General features: G+C 42.5%; 1 protein-coding gene across 1 annotated transcript; it reads left to right on the top strand.

The window, feature by feature from the left end:
* Positions 1-11: 11 nt before the first annotated feature.
* Positions 12-9,335, top strand: TMEM64 (transmembrane protein 64). The gene is made up of 3 exons (XM_026043278.1): positions 12-416; positions 5,521-5,676; positions 9,126-9,335. The coding sequence occupies exons 1-3, from the start codon at positions 204-206 to the stop codon at positions 9,318-9,320; spliced, it is 564 nt and encodes a 187-aa protein (XP_025899063.1). The 5' UTR covers positions 12-203; the 3' UTR covers positions 9,321-9,335.
* Positions 9,336-14,667: the final 5,332 nt, after the last annotated feature.

Here is a 14,667-nt window from a genome sequence, read left to right as displayed (position 1 = left end):
GCGCGCTGGCCGCGCTCGGCCTCGCGTCGCTCGCGCTGGGGCGGCAGCACCTGCGCGAGCTGCTGCTTTGGGCCGGCGGGCTGGACGGCGCGGCCGGGCTGCTGCTCTTCACCGTGGGCTTCATCGTGGTCTCGCTGCCCTGCGGCTGGGGCTACATCCTGCTCAACGTGGCCGCCGGCTACCTGTACGGCTTCGTGCTGGGCATGGGGCTCATGGTGCTGGGCGTGCTGGTGGGCACGTGCGTGGCGCACGTGGCCTGCAAGCGGCTGCTGGCGCGCTGGGCGCTCGCCTGGGTGCAGCGCAGCGAGAAGCTCAGCGCCGTCGTGCGCGTCGTCGAGGGCGCCAGCGGCCTCAAGGTGGTGGCCCTGGCGCGGCTGACGCCGGTGCCCTTCGGGCTGCAGAACGCCGTGTTCGCGGTGAGTGCGGCCCGGGGCCCTGGGAGGGCGGGCGGCTGCCGGTAACGGTCGCGTAACGGTCCCCCGCGACGCGCGGCTGCCGGTAACGGTCGCGTAACGGTCCCTCACGCGGCTGCCGGTAACGGTCGCGTAACGGTCCCTCACGCGGCTGCCGTAACGGTCGCGTAACGGTTCTTCACGCGGCTGCTGTTAACGGTCCCCCGCGCCGCGCGGCTGCCGTAACGGTCGCGTAACGGCCCCCCGCGCGGCTGCCGTTAACGGCCCCCCGCGCGGCTGCCGTTAACGGCCCCCGCGCGACGGGGCCGCCCCTGCTGCGGAGCGCCGGATGTCACTTGTTTTTGGGCAAAGGGGAGATAATGATGAGCGCCCTGTGCCGGCCCCGCGGCGGGCAGAGGCGGCCAAGGCTGCCCGGAGGCGCCCGGGCAGCCTTGGCCGCCTCTGCCCGCCGCGGGGCCGGCTAAGGTCCCCTTCGGGAAACGGCAACGTTTTGGGAGCAAAACGGCCCCGCAGGGGGACTCAGGGTGGTTGAAATACCCGTGTTCATGAAGCAGCTCGGGTGGGAGGGAAGGCTAAGCAGAYCTGCCACGTCTCCAGGCACCTTAATACAAATAATAGTACTGGAAGGGAAGAGGTGGGTGGGTTAAAATTCTTTGGTCCAGGGGTGTTTGTGCAGTGTGGGTTTAGCAGAGCTCTGTGTGGTGTTAGACTCGAGTCTGTGGAGAGAAGGAGGGTAGGGGCTCATGGCTGAAGAGGACTAGGGTGCTCAGAATTTGAACCAGAGTTTAGCAAAGTGTTGAGCTTGATTTTCTCTCCTATTAATTTAGTACATTTGTTAAGAAAATATTACTTAGAATCTATCATCTTGTAACTAATCTCAGATGCTTTAAAGGAGAAAGTGAAGAAGAATATAAAGTATGCTCATTTTGGGGGGAAGCAGGGTCCATTAGACTAGTTTTGAGCCTTCTGCTCTTCCTGAAGGATTTGTCTGAAGAACCTCTTTTTGGCTCTGCTTTAGGCCTCAGCCAGGTCTGCAAATGTGCAAAAATCCCTACAAAGCACGCCAGATGGCACAGTGTTTTTAATGTTTAATGGTAACTCATATATCTTTTATCATAAGAGATGATGCAGACATGGGTTTTGGTCTGCTGCATTCCTACAGAAATACTTCCCTCATCCGCAGTCCCGAGTCTGTGTTCTTCCGAAGCACTTGCTTCGTTGTGACGGCTCCATCTGGTTGGACATGGGCAGGTCACCCAATTCTGAGTCTGTTGTTGGACGCTAATTTTCACAGGGCTTCCGAGTTTTTTTCTGTAGAWTAAAATTGCTTTGTATAGAACTTGCAGTAGAGCCTTGGCGTTAGTCTCCAGAGTGGCTCTCCCTGTCCTTGAAAGGTGTAGCAACTTAAGGGATATCCTCATTTAAGTAGCTCCTTTAGGCATTTTGTGTAGGGGATGGAGGAAAGTTAGCTGCTTCATTCCCTTATTTGCAGTGTTGCGGGATTGAGGAAGCTCAGATTTGCAGGGTGGGTGTGATGAGAGAGGGAGCAGCTAGGGGCATCTCCAAATCCCTCCCGGATCAGCGTGGCAGGATCTGGCACAGCCAGAGGTGTCCCGGCTGCTCCGAATCCCTCCCGGATCAGTGTGGTGGGATCTGGCACAGTTGGAGGTGCCTTGGCTGCAGCGCGGCCCATTCAGAGCAGGGAGAGCCACTGCACGTAGGTTGTTCATGTCTCCCACGTGTCACTTGACGCCGCCAGCAAGTGTTCTAGAGCAGAAGTGGGTCTGGTTCACAGCTGACCTGCAAATTACTGAGCTGAAAYGCTTCATTTTTCCTTTTCCTGATCGTTCTGCCATGCCCGTTAGGGAAAACGGTGCAGCAGAGCATGCAGGCCCGTGTAACATTAAAATAAYGCTGTAGTCAGTGGTTTGTATTCTCTAAGTGCTGCAAACTACAAAAAATTCTTCCCTAGTGAAAGGTTTCAGTATAAAAATAACATATATGGAAATGAGATGAAGCCAAGTTCCTGAGTATGCTAAATAGCTTGAATGTTGCCTCCTAAAATTAGTTTGGGAGCTGTATTTATTACTCCTGATTTATTAGTCTTAGCAGCCTCATCARGTGAAACAGTGTGTTCATACCAAATTTCTTGATTAAACTTTGGAATCCCATGTTACTGAAAACCTTAAAATGGTGCCTGCAAATSTGGGAATTCCAGGCTGTTTCTCAACGTGAGTGAAGTTCAAGATTTGTGCAGAACACTTGCTTCTGCTCACACGGTCGGCGCTCTCATTTCTTGGAGACGGAGCTCCCAGGGATTTCTTAGCTTTTCACTGGCCTCTGCTGCCCTCCAGGGAAACACTGGACATTAGGAGCAGGAGGGCAGCGCCTTAGCCTGGAAGGCCTGGGAAGGGRCGCAAGGAGAGCGAGTTGACGCTTCTCCGAGCAGGTTAGAGTAACCAAAGCTGTGCTGTAACGGGAGGCCCGSGGCTGCTTGGGGTGCTCCTCACTGAAGCGTCTCCCCTTGCAGTTCCTCCTTTCCCTCCATGAGGGGCTGTGTCTGCAGAAATCTTCTTGGACTAGAAATCTGAGTGTCCAACCTCTCTGCTTCCAGAAACGCACAGTGAAATCACAGTTCAGACACCATCTCCTTCAGGGGAGCACGTGGCCGCTTCCTGTGCCTGCTGGAAAGCTCTCAGCTTTTTTGTTTTGGTTTCTTTCAGTATCCCTTTTTCACTGGGAAGCAGGGACTGTCAGAGCTCTCCTTTGCTCCCGCTAGCCGAGGCTGCCTGATCCGTGGCACAGGGCGCTCTAGGCCAAGGGGTGGGAGATCTGCTTCACTCCCAATGCATTTGACCTCTTGCAGCAACCTGACTCGCTCTGTGACAGAACCAAAAATGCCAACTGTGAGGAAGCTACAAAGGCTGCATTGGAGAGGGCCTCGCCAGGCCTAAGTAGGAGAACTTCTGCCTGTAGCTTTTGCTACCAGCGAGGTTAGGCGGTTCTTAATTTTATTTCAGGATGTAGTTTGTCCAGCCAGTAGCAGCGTTGCATCTATTTGCCCTTTGGGATTCCATTCTTAATTTTTCCTTGCTTGAGCCTCCCTTAGAAATAGAGTCCATGTAGAAAATGTCACTGGTTTAGCAGCACTCTAGGGCAGGTAAAACATTACAGAAGATCAYAGAAGGAGGATGTTGTCTGCAGCAAGACGTATCGAGCGTTTCTTGGGTCCACCAGCCGGTGGCCAGCACGGTAACATCTTCCCATCAGGCGCTCCTGCCTTCGGGAGACAAGGCTGCCACTGCAGCTCGCAGACCGGGGCTCGCAGCGACATCTTCTGCAGATTCTTTCCTTCCTCTCTGATTAACTTTCATTTTAAAGGAATGCACAAGCCCCAGCCCAGTGTGTTTGTTGGCAGCCTCTCCGCTGCTGGAAACAGTCCCTGTCGAGGCCCAGAGCACCCAGTTGCTTCAGGATAGATCCAGAGGTGCAGCGTGTTCCTCGGCAGCTTCACTGTCTTCATACATATTCAGAAGAGAAAGAGGTGCCCAGGAGTGTTAAAACAATCTTTGGGAAGTTTCCCAGCCCCATTAGATTTAATGACAGTGTCCTACTTAGCAATTCTTGCCTCGGCCTTAGCGTTTCAGAGACTTTTAATAGCTGCTCCTTCATTCCCTTGGTAATAAGGGAAGTTTYTGTGTGCATTCTTATTACATGGCCCAGATTACTGTAATATTAAGAGCAACTCTTTTGAAAGCATCTGTCAGATACAAAATGTGACATAATTATATAGTGCTTTTTCATTAGAAATCTAAATTAGACTTCCATAGAGAGGAAATGTATTATTTGTGCAGCAGGTATATACTTAAGTCTATAGGAACCGTAATTTGCAGCGTGAAGTTTGGCACTGACTGGGTGGATCTTACTGCAGTGAGTTAATCTTTGTCCTGTTGCATGCTCCTCCGCCGCCCTTCCTTCCCCCCCAAGGACTTTCCACTGGTGGTCTGTGCTTAGAGCTCTGGGAATTTGGCGTTGTGACTTTCACAGTTTATTTTAGRAACAGAGTGATGAAATGAGTGACTTTGCTGCTTTTCTCGTCTTTGACATGGTACAAATCTGTCAAGGTCAATAATTTCATGTAGGCTTCTAGGTTTAGGGGCTGTTGCTACTTAGAGCTCATTTTGTTACGAGATCAACTGAATTGTCTGGAGGAATTCCTTAAACTGATTATTTCAAAACTTCCTTTTTTTTTTTTTTTTTTAATGCTTGTGTTATTTTTAACCCTCTGTTTCTTTCAGTTTTCATTTTCTTACATAAATATCTCTGGGAGTCTTGGCTCTTAGATTTAATATTTCTCAATAGCTGCTGATACTAATTTAGCTAATGGTTTGTAGGTTGTTCCCATATAAACTGTCCACTCAGTATTCAGTGACTTGGAAGAGAAGTTTGTCAGCAAAGAAAGGAAACTCTTTTTAAGTATTATTCCTSTTTTTCTCCTGCAGATACTGACAAAAACTAAAACTGGGCAACTGATTTGTATTTTGTTCACTAATTAAAGGATGGTATGAAATATCTTTTGGCAGAGGATCTTGATGAGCTGTGTACAGTCTGCTTCTACACAGGAAAYTATATCTGCATTTCTGCCTTATATATCACAGTAACATTTTGAGCAGACTATCGCTTTATTAGTTTTCATAGATRTAAAATGCAAACAAAGTAGATGATAAATATCAAATCTTTGCTTAGACCTTCTTATCTGGTAATGTCATTTATTTCTGAGAGCAAAAGCATAAATTGTAGAGCTCTGTTCATCACGTAGAAACAAACATCTTAAACACTGTAATTGAATCYTTAGTTAATGACTTTATGTAGAGATGTTGAGCAATGTAAGGTGAAACAAACTAAAGCCCAGTAAATTTAAAGTGACCAGATGAGATTATAGATGAATACYATTTTATTGTATAACCTCTGATTCAGTAACAGTGGCAAAGTTGAACAGAAGAAATAAAGGAAATTTGTTCTGTTTGTGYGTGGATGGTTGCGGGGGAGGCGGGGCGGTTAGTTGTACTGAAGCCGTGCCTGGTTGCTCATGGTTTCTGCTGTTCAGATTACAGATTTGTCGCTCCCCAACTACCTGATGGCTTCTTCAGTTGGGCTGCTTCCTACCCAGCTCCTCAACTCCTACTTGGGCACCACCCTGCGTACGATGGAGGACGTGATTGCAGAGCAAAGTGTGAGCGGATATTTTATATTCAGTTTGCAGGTAAGCCAAAGCCATTCCCTTCACAAGCTTTAGCAGTAGYGTCAGTATTTTTTGGAAGTGTTGTCTACTTGTTCTTTTTGAGCATATTTCTTTTTTTTTACTGATCTGCTGTGCCAGTGGGATTTGAGACAGGATTTTGCTTTTCGAGCTAAGCAGGCAAGTTTCTTTGGTGTGGCATTGTCTCAATTATGGATTTTTTTTTTTCCTTTGGAAACTATATCCCGGTAGGAACGTGCATAAGAGAGAGAGATCCGGCACTGCTGGGTTGCCTTGCACATTGCACAGCCCCTGTGTGTAAAAGAGGGGGCCTGAAAGGGGTTGCACACGCTGCGGTGCTTGTGCTTTCCGTTCSATCTATAGCGTCCCCAGGCTGAGGCAGCCGACCTCTTACAGACTGAGGCTGAGCAAATGTGGCAGATGGTGCTTAGAAGCAGCAGCCCAAGTGTTTGAATTACATCTATGTTTTATCTTAAGTGTACTCTGTTAAATAGAGCTGACAGTTCTTTTTCACAGACTTTATGGCTACTAGATATTCAGCACAACGGGTTTCCAGTGTACTGTCATTTTCTTTTTTTTTTCTTTTTTTTTGTTTTATTTTCTTTCAACAGAAAAGGTTATTTCTGTTATACCTCAGGTGATGCAGGGCAGAGATTATTCAGCCTCCATTTCCTTGTTCTGCCTTGTGAGGTTTTCCTCTCCTGCCCTGTGTATTTTTTTGTTCTCCAGCTGAAATTCAGGCTTCTCAAACCATCCATGCATAAGTCTAYGTGCTGCTGTGGAACCGGCATGTGTGCAGTGTTCACAGAGGGCAGGGGCTGTTAGCCTCGAGAAGGCTGAGGGGGGACCAGATCATTGTATACAGATACCTCAAGGGAGGGAGTGAGGAGGCGGGGGCCGGCCTCTTTTCACTGAGGGCCACTGATAGAACTAGAAGAAATGACCACAAACTGAAGCACCAAAAGTTCCACAGGAATTTAAGGAAAAAATTCTTGACAGTGAGGCTGACAGAGCACTGGAACAGGCCGCACAGAGAGGTTGTGGAGTCTCCTCTGGAGATCTTCAAAACCCGCTTGGATGCAGCCCTGTGCCACATGCTGTAGGTGATGCTGCGTGTGCAGGGGTTGGGCTASATGATCTCTAAAGGTCCTTTCCAACCTTAAGGATTGTGATTCACTGTAAGCACAGAATACTTCTGATTTTGTATAGATCTTTTGTATGAAAAAATGTCATAGAAATACCATTCTACTAATGGCTAAACTAATTTATGCTTATTTTGCCATTCAGTACGTGAAGTTTTAGTATACAGACAGGTTCTTATCTGATAGTGCCAGCACTTTCAGATTATTTTTGACCTGCAGTTACTGTGGTTTGCAGATTTTGATTGGTTTGCAGTCATTCATCTCAGTTTTTCTGATCAAAAACTCATATTTAACAAAACTAAGCTTAAAAACCTACTCGAGGTTAATGTTCCCCAAACCCCTTCCTCCCAATAACCCTTACTGGTTTATAAATTATATGGAACATAATAGATAGCATTGATAGATCACTAAGAATATTAAAATATCTTTAAACAATATTAAAAACATTTGGGGAATGGGGCATAATATGATAAAAGTTAAAATGAGAAGTTATTTGATCAACTTCAGTTTAGTCTTTAAACCTCATTTATGGGGTAGTTTCCCGCAGTGTGGTGCGTGGGTTTTTATTTTTTTTTTTCTTCCCCTCTCCCTAATTTGTTTAAAATTACTTTGAGTAATTGAGTAATGCGACCTGCCAGCGTCACATACCTGCAACTCAAGTGCACGCCGCCCAGGGAGGCTCAGTGTTTGAACAGGAGCCCTCAGCTTCTTGAAGCAGCTTTTAGGACGCGAGTGGCTGAGGTGAGGGCTCTCTCCTAGGGAAGGAATTACTTGTTCTCCCTCTGTTTTTCAGGCGTCTGCCCAGTGCTTTGCCTATTTGTGTGACTTTGATGCACTTCAGTTTAGCAAATAGCATTAAAAACGCTTGGTGGTTCTCTGAATGTATCCAAAATAACAAATGTTGTTTGATTTAGCTTTGTTCATAGCTGCCTGTGTGCACATGTTTTAAATTATTTGGCTGGGACATTGAAGGCTGCTGGCAGTAATAATTGTAGAAACAGTTAAATTTAAATATTTGGGTAAGCTTTTATCATTAGATTCTTCATACATATTCATCATTTATTGTGTGTAGTCTCTTTTTGACTCCTACATAGGCTAACTTTTGAAACTTATAGCTGGAATTAATAGACAGTTGCTCTTAATGTGGATAGTTATTTATTTAATGCTTATAACAATCTTAAAGAATGAGTTTGGGATATTTGTATGCTCTTTATTTAATAAGCTTATCAAATAAAAGCATTTTGCTTGCTTAATAGGGAACAATTATACCCTTATTTTACAGCAGTAGGATTAAACTCAGTATTTTGTCTTGCTGGATCAGAGTTTCTAGACTTGCTTTAAATACTTAGGTGTTCGATCTATTTTTGGATCAGTATTTCTGTAGCAGTGGAACAGTCCCCTGTCTGCAGCAGAAGCCCTGCTGGATAAAAGATGGAGGGTTTTTTTAAAAGGAAGCTCAGGTTCCAGCTACTGCATAGAAGCAGTTCTTAAAATACGGAAAAATTTACCACCTTCTTTTAAGGCTACTGTCATTATGGGACAGCTTGATTATTTTGAAAGATTTCTGTTTGTTTCTCTTAAGGAGGATCTCTGCTGAAAACCCTAGTGATGTTTTATTGAAGCCAAAGACCATCTCTGGGAAGTACAGCAAATGCTGATACCATAGAATAAGTAATGTCTAAGGAAAAAATATACTGGTTTACTCCATTTTCTTTTTTTTTTTAGTTTAAAAAAAGTATATATTTTTTTAAATAGTAATAAAATTCAGAGGAAAAGTTCTGGACTCAAATTCTACAAGTTCAGACTGCTACAAGTTGCTTGGAGTTCACTTCTGTCATACTTTCCCCTGACATCTCGGGAGTGCTGCAGTTTCATTTTGTCTGCATCATCCCTTTTATCTGCTGTTTTGCAAACTGTAAATACCTACTTACTATTTAGAAAGCAGCTCTTTGATTTCAAGCAACACATGTCATTTTCTTTACGCAGATGTTTTTTGAAGCAGTGAAGTGATTACTTTGCTAGAAAGTATGTGAAAGGTGGTAATGGCAAGAAAGAATCTGTATTTGCAGTTCATACTACTATTTAAGTTTACTGATGCCTGCTTTTTGGGCATGTTAGTAGGAACATACATTGATCTGGTGTCACTTCCTGGTTAAGTTCATCTCCCCTCTCATCACTTGCCTTTATACCATTGACTCAGTGACGTCTTCCTGAGCCTTTGCTCTGGTGGCATTCAGGTTGTGTTAGGAATAGTTGTGTGCTGTTCGTGCTTATAGGTCGTATATCTGACAACTCTTTGTTTGCTTGCAGATTGTCATAAGCATAGGACTCATGTTTTATGTTGTTCACCGAGCTCAAGTGGAGCTGAATGCAGCTATCGTGGCGTGYGAGATGGAAATGAAGACGTCCCTTGTTACAGGCAGCCAACCCAGCATCAGTGGTTCAACCACATCGTGCAACAAGAGGACAGTAGCATTTGCTGGGGGAGGGATCAATATTGTGTGATTTTTGTTTTTTTTTTTTAATTTTTATTTTTTCCAAGTATTAATAAAGTAAGGTTTTTATGAACCTCAGCTATTGCCTAGAGATGTCTATGGACAATTAAACCGGATTTTAAAAAGAAAAAACAACCTCCTCTCCCCCGAAGTGGCTACAGGTTGTACTGTGGCACAGACCAGCTGACCAGCTCTTCATTTGCACAGGGGATGACTTCTAGCAAGAACTTTAAGATGGCAAAGTAACTTAAGATGTAAATGTAAATTTGGCTGCACCTTTGGTCATTTATTATGCCTGTCATGGCCGGTAGTCTGCACTTTAGTTTTTGTTTGCTCCTATAAGCTGAGAAATGCTTCTATAAACTGAGAAAAGTAGCACAGAGGTAAATATTTTTCTGCTTAGCATTATTTATAAGGCTGAATAATTATATACATTAGAATTTTATTACTGATAAAGATGAATGAGAACGTATGCAATTTAGTGTATATTATTCCTGAATGTGCTTTGCTTTGGAGTTACTTCCTGACTTCTAGTGTATTATTTTGCTGATTATGGGGCCATTTGGCTTTCTCTTCATCCTTATTTTTATTATTATTATTATTTTTTTTAAGGGGAGCAGGGAGAGAACCTTATATATAAAGTTTTGGTTGAATGTATTTTTGTAAGTCATTACAAATGTTGCAGAGCCATGCATATGTATTCACAGAAGCTTAAATCCTACATTGTGGGACTGAAGTGCTCTTAAATAACATTTTAAGTTACACTGTGTAATATGCAAAGAAAAAGGGAAAATACAGAAGTTATAGTAGATTGCAGTGACCAGCACTACGTGAAGGAGACTTTGTGAATCAACTTTGGTTTTACCACCTTGATGATGGTAACAAAGGGCTGTTCCATTTTAACCCTGTCTATAACGATTTTCTAATTGTTAAAGGATGGAGTTGCATGTATTAAGGTTTTCCAGAATAGGGAGCTAAATCTCTCTTTTAAACAACACTGACAGGATATTAGTGTGAAGGTGGCCTTTATTTTATCAGTGAATTACCTCCTCCATTTAAAAATCTTCAAAAATTTACTTAGTTTGTATGTTTTTTTCTAAAAGCTTTACATTTTTGAAAGATGCAATCTATTATAAATTTTACCAGAGCGAAGAAATGAAAACTAAAGGTTCTCCTGGAATAATAACTAATCCAGTAATGGAGAAGGGCAGTAATGTCTCTGAGACTCAGGAATTCTGACTSCATTTCTGCAAGACAACACTGTATCGGATAATGCTCCTCTTACGCATGCTGTGGACTGTTTGTCACAGTCTTCTATTCGAATAGACTGGATAAACTGACAGTAACTGTGTGTGTGAGAGAGAGAATGTGTTTGTGTGAGTAAAAAGAAGAAAGTAATTGCAATGCCTAAATCTGAAGTCTCATGYGTGCAAATTCCATGTGGATATGCATACCAGTGTTCAATTGCTCACACACAAGTCATCTGGTACAAAAAATGTGATGTATTGCTTTGTAGTTACTTTGTTACAAGTTTTTAAGGATGTTTTCAGTCTTTAATTTTTGTGTTGTTTTCTAACAGAGTGACTGTCCTCTTTATTTTAGGACTGTTTGCAGGACCCAAGCATGTTTTGTCATGTTGAGAGCAGCCAGCCCCTCAGGGTAGCTGGGAAGCAGAGATTTGATAGCTTTAAACAGTCTTACTGTGGAGGCGAAGCATATACAGTATTGGAATAACTTTACATCTAAGTAGTCCTTCGTAGTAGAAGTTCAATTTTGTTCTTTAAATATATATCCTTTGCAGACCTCTGTTCCTGGGTATTGTGACCYCAGGAACTAAACTAGTTAGTTGAAACCACAAAGTTCAGATTGTCTCAAGGAGGAAATGAAAACAAGTGAGGCAATCTGTACTTGCCTGGAAGTGTTCACTTACACATCTCTGCCTCTGACAGCTCCTGTATGAAAACAAGAGAGCCAGATAACTTTTCGATGGCGTTATTTGTCATCAGAGTATTATTGAGCCCTTTAACTAACCTCTTTTTATTTATTTCTTGGAAAGATCAGTCCTTGAATAAATGAACCGATCTGAACTTTGTTCCATCTTGCTAAGCCAATAGTAGTGTTTTGAAGAGGGTACCCTTTTTTTCTTCCATTTTTAAACTAACTTAACCTAGTGTTGGTTGTTCAAGAACATTTCCCAAATTGTATTTTAAAGTGCTTTTATTTCCATAACATTTTGTAACCAGAGTAACTTCACTATGTGAACACTTTTGTAGTATGGAATTAGTTCTTAAGACTTTTGCATTTTGCTTGATACTTGTAATATTTGTGTACAAGTTAATGGGAAATGTGCTTTAAAAGGAATTTTTCTGTACCATGCCAATCATAATTTTATACAATAAATTCACTTAAATTTCTCTAAGAAATATGTATTAAACTTTCAGGTCGCTACAAAGCGGTATTGGAAAGAAGGTTCCATGAAGTGTCGTCTTTAAATTTGCACACATAAAGAAGCAAAGAAATGTGAATTACTTGAATTCAAGTATTTCAAAGAAAGCTGAGAGCAAAGAAAGTATAGCAAACAAAGCTAGGCAGAGCAAGTAACAAGTTCACRTTTCAGAGTGAATTACCTGGCATGTGAGTTACAAGGAAAAGAGGGTAAAAATTATATTTTGTAATACTGGGCTTAATTCTCTTCAATACTTMAAAGACTGAATATTTATAGGTGCCTTTTTGTTTAAGAGCAAACATATATAGCTTCTGAGATGTGCTGATAAGCCTAAAGATTACTTATTTCTGAATGTAAAGGTAACAAGAATTTTTATTTTATTTTTTTGTGTGTGTTGTTTTGGGGAAGGGAGAGGTTGCCATGCTGGCAATGCCATGCTGGTGAAATTTCTGGGTTTTTTTTTTTTTTTTTGATTGTTTTTATAAAACACATGATAAATCAGAGGTGATACAGAAGAGAGAATCTCTCTCAGCTTATTGGCACCAGAAAATTTACTATTTCTGGTAAGTGCAATTCTACCAAATTTATCAAAATCTATCTTTATATATTTGAAGTGTCTGGGAGAAAAATCTAATTTTTTTTTTACTCTTGCCTAAGAGCTTTAACTATTACATTTTTTAATACTTTCTAAAAATGACTTCAACCAGCATTGCAAAGGTTCAATTTGAAGAACAGAAAACATAATATATTATGTTTTATATATACATCTAGTATTGCATACTTATATGATTTGAGTTTTCATGAACCAATGTTCCTGTGGCAGTGGCCTTGCAAATAATCTAGGATATGACACCTAACTTGAGATACTGTAAAGGTGATCCTTTTCACCTTAAGGTTATTCTTAATCCCAGGAGCTAAACAGCCAAGGGAGCTCTGTGACAAGYTTTCTCAATAGATTAAAAAATGGGAGCAGTCCTTCCTCATGATAGGAAGGTGCTTTGGATAGGAAGGAATAGGGAATTGGAAAGGAAATTGGGAGCTGATACATATTCTGTTGTTTGAGAAATGTGTAGCTGCTGTGAAAAGCAGCTCTTCTGTAGCGGCACAGGGCAGGTAGGGCCAACACACATCGTGTCTTCATTGGTATCGGTGCATATCTAGAGCTCTTTTGACTTTTAAAATCATTGTTATTTATATTTATTAGTAATAAGCAGCAAGAAATATTGAGTCCAGAATGTGGCAATCTTTCTATTCCTTTCCACCTTTAGCAGGTTATTCTTTTGTTAAATTTAAGACTATAAAAAACTAATGAGGTTTGCGCTCATTAAAGTAACTTAAGGGCTTCTTACTGGCCACGTGAGCAATAACTGTTTGCTTGGATTCTTTGTTCAGTTGAACCATTTTCGGGGCAAGACTCACTGCAGTGAACATGTAGAAGTCTTCTAACTTTCCACTTAATTATTTAGGACTTTAGATAAAGATAATTAGCAGAATAAATTTATATCTTCTATTTATAAATACTTTTATAATTAATAATGCAGTTTATTGTTCTTTGGCTTTCCTTTTAAKAAAATAAAGAGAAACATAGGGGGAAAAAATGGTTTATTCTGTCCCAATATGGGGATATGAATACTGTGACTCTTCTCTTTGGGAAGCAAGAGTAGAAAGAGAATTTCTGGCAAGATCGAGCATAAGGAGACTTAGGGCATGGTCCAGGTAATTAGGTATCCACTTTGGCAGTGAGGATATAAAATATTTGGGCCTATATCTTAAGGTTGGAATAGCCTTTTGTTATATAATATGTAGTTATATAATATGTAGCAGAGCTTGTCATGAGGGTCTCCTGTGAATTGCCCACCTTCTGCCAACCCTCTTCTGCAGGAGAACTAAAAATGTAGAAAGCTGCCAGCCTTTTGGGCTGAAGGGAAAGAAACTACTGAGTCTGAGCTCAGTAGATTTGGGTTGGGGAGACTCATTCAGTCTTAGTGTTTGTGTCCATCTGAATGTGCCTCTTGGCTCCCTTCCATGCTAGGGTAGCGAGGTGGCCTCACCTAGCAGTAGATGAGCATGTTGTTTTAGGGACAATTTTGGAATGTTTGTCATCTCTTCTGAAATAGCCATCTTTGACAAATTTTGATTGTCTTGGCTCTAAGTCTGCTGTTTAGTTTGCCCCAGTGACRATGTAAAATCATGTGGGGTAGGAACTGGTGTCTCTGCCTTGGCGTTGGGCCTGAGCAAGGCCTCGCTCCTCTTCAGCAGGATGCGTGAGCGTCGCCGGTTGAGCTGGAGGTGCTTCCCGCTSTTCCCGGTGAACTACAGCTATTCAAAACCCTTAAAGCTTGGAGTGGGAGGAGGGAAAGGCCTGCGGTGATGGGCTGTTCTAGCAGTAAATTCATACTGTCTGCCTTGGCAACTGTATCGCATGAGATCACAAGTATTTTCCATCTAGTGTGAGAAATAGTAGGTGGTGAGGGAATAGCCTAATGAWTTTTTCCTTACGACTGTGATTCTCGTGAGGGAGTAACAGCATTTGTTCAGTGCTAGATGAAGCACCCAGATGGCTGCTGCCTTTTTTCTTTTTTTTTTTCCCCTTGGCTACTACTGAAAGTAAGGAATGCTGAAATGGAAATAATATGAAGTTGCTGTTTCTTTGATCCTTACCTCATTATGACAGTTTCAGATGTTTTTTACAGCTACTGGGGATATTATCGTAGATGGCCTCGAAGAAAGAGCATCTCGGATTTTGGAGAGCTGCTGAAAACAGGCTTCTGTCTCTCGGGCCAGCTTTGCTAATCTTGGCTAGCGAAACCAAACAAGGAGTAGTGGATAATTCTCATTAAAAAAGGGCAGAGGGAACATTTATTGCTGTTTTTTTGATATCTTAAGCAATGCAGGGCAGCTGCCTGCCTGA

This window comes from Nothoprocta perdicaria, unplaced genomic scaffold (genome assembly GCF_003342845.1).
Source record: "Nothoprocta perdicaria isolate Ctin4 unplaced genomic scaffold, notPer1 scaffold_326, whole genome shotgun sequence".
In the NCBI taxonomy this organism is placed as follows: Eukaryota; Metazoa; Chordata; class Aves; order Tinamiformes; family Tinamidae; genus Nothoprocta; species Nothoprocta perdicaria.
Note: the sequence above shows the minus strand (reverse complement) of the source record. Positions and strands in the feature narration are given on the sequence as shown.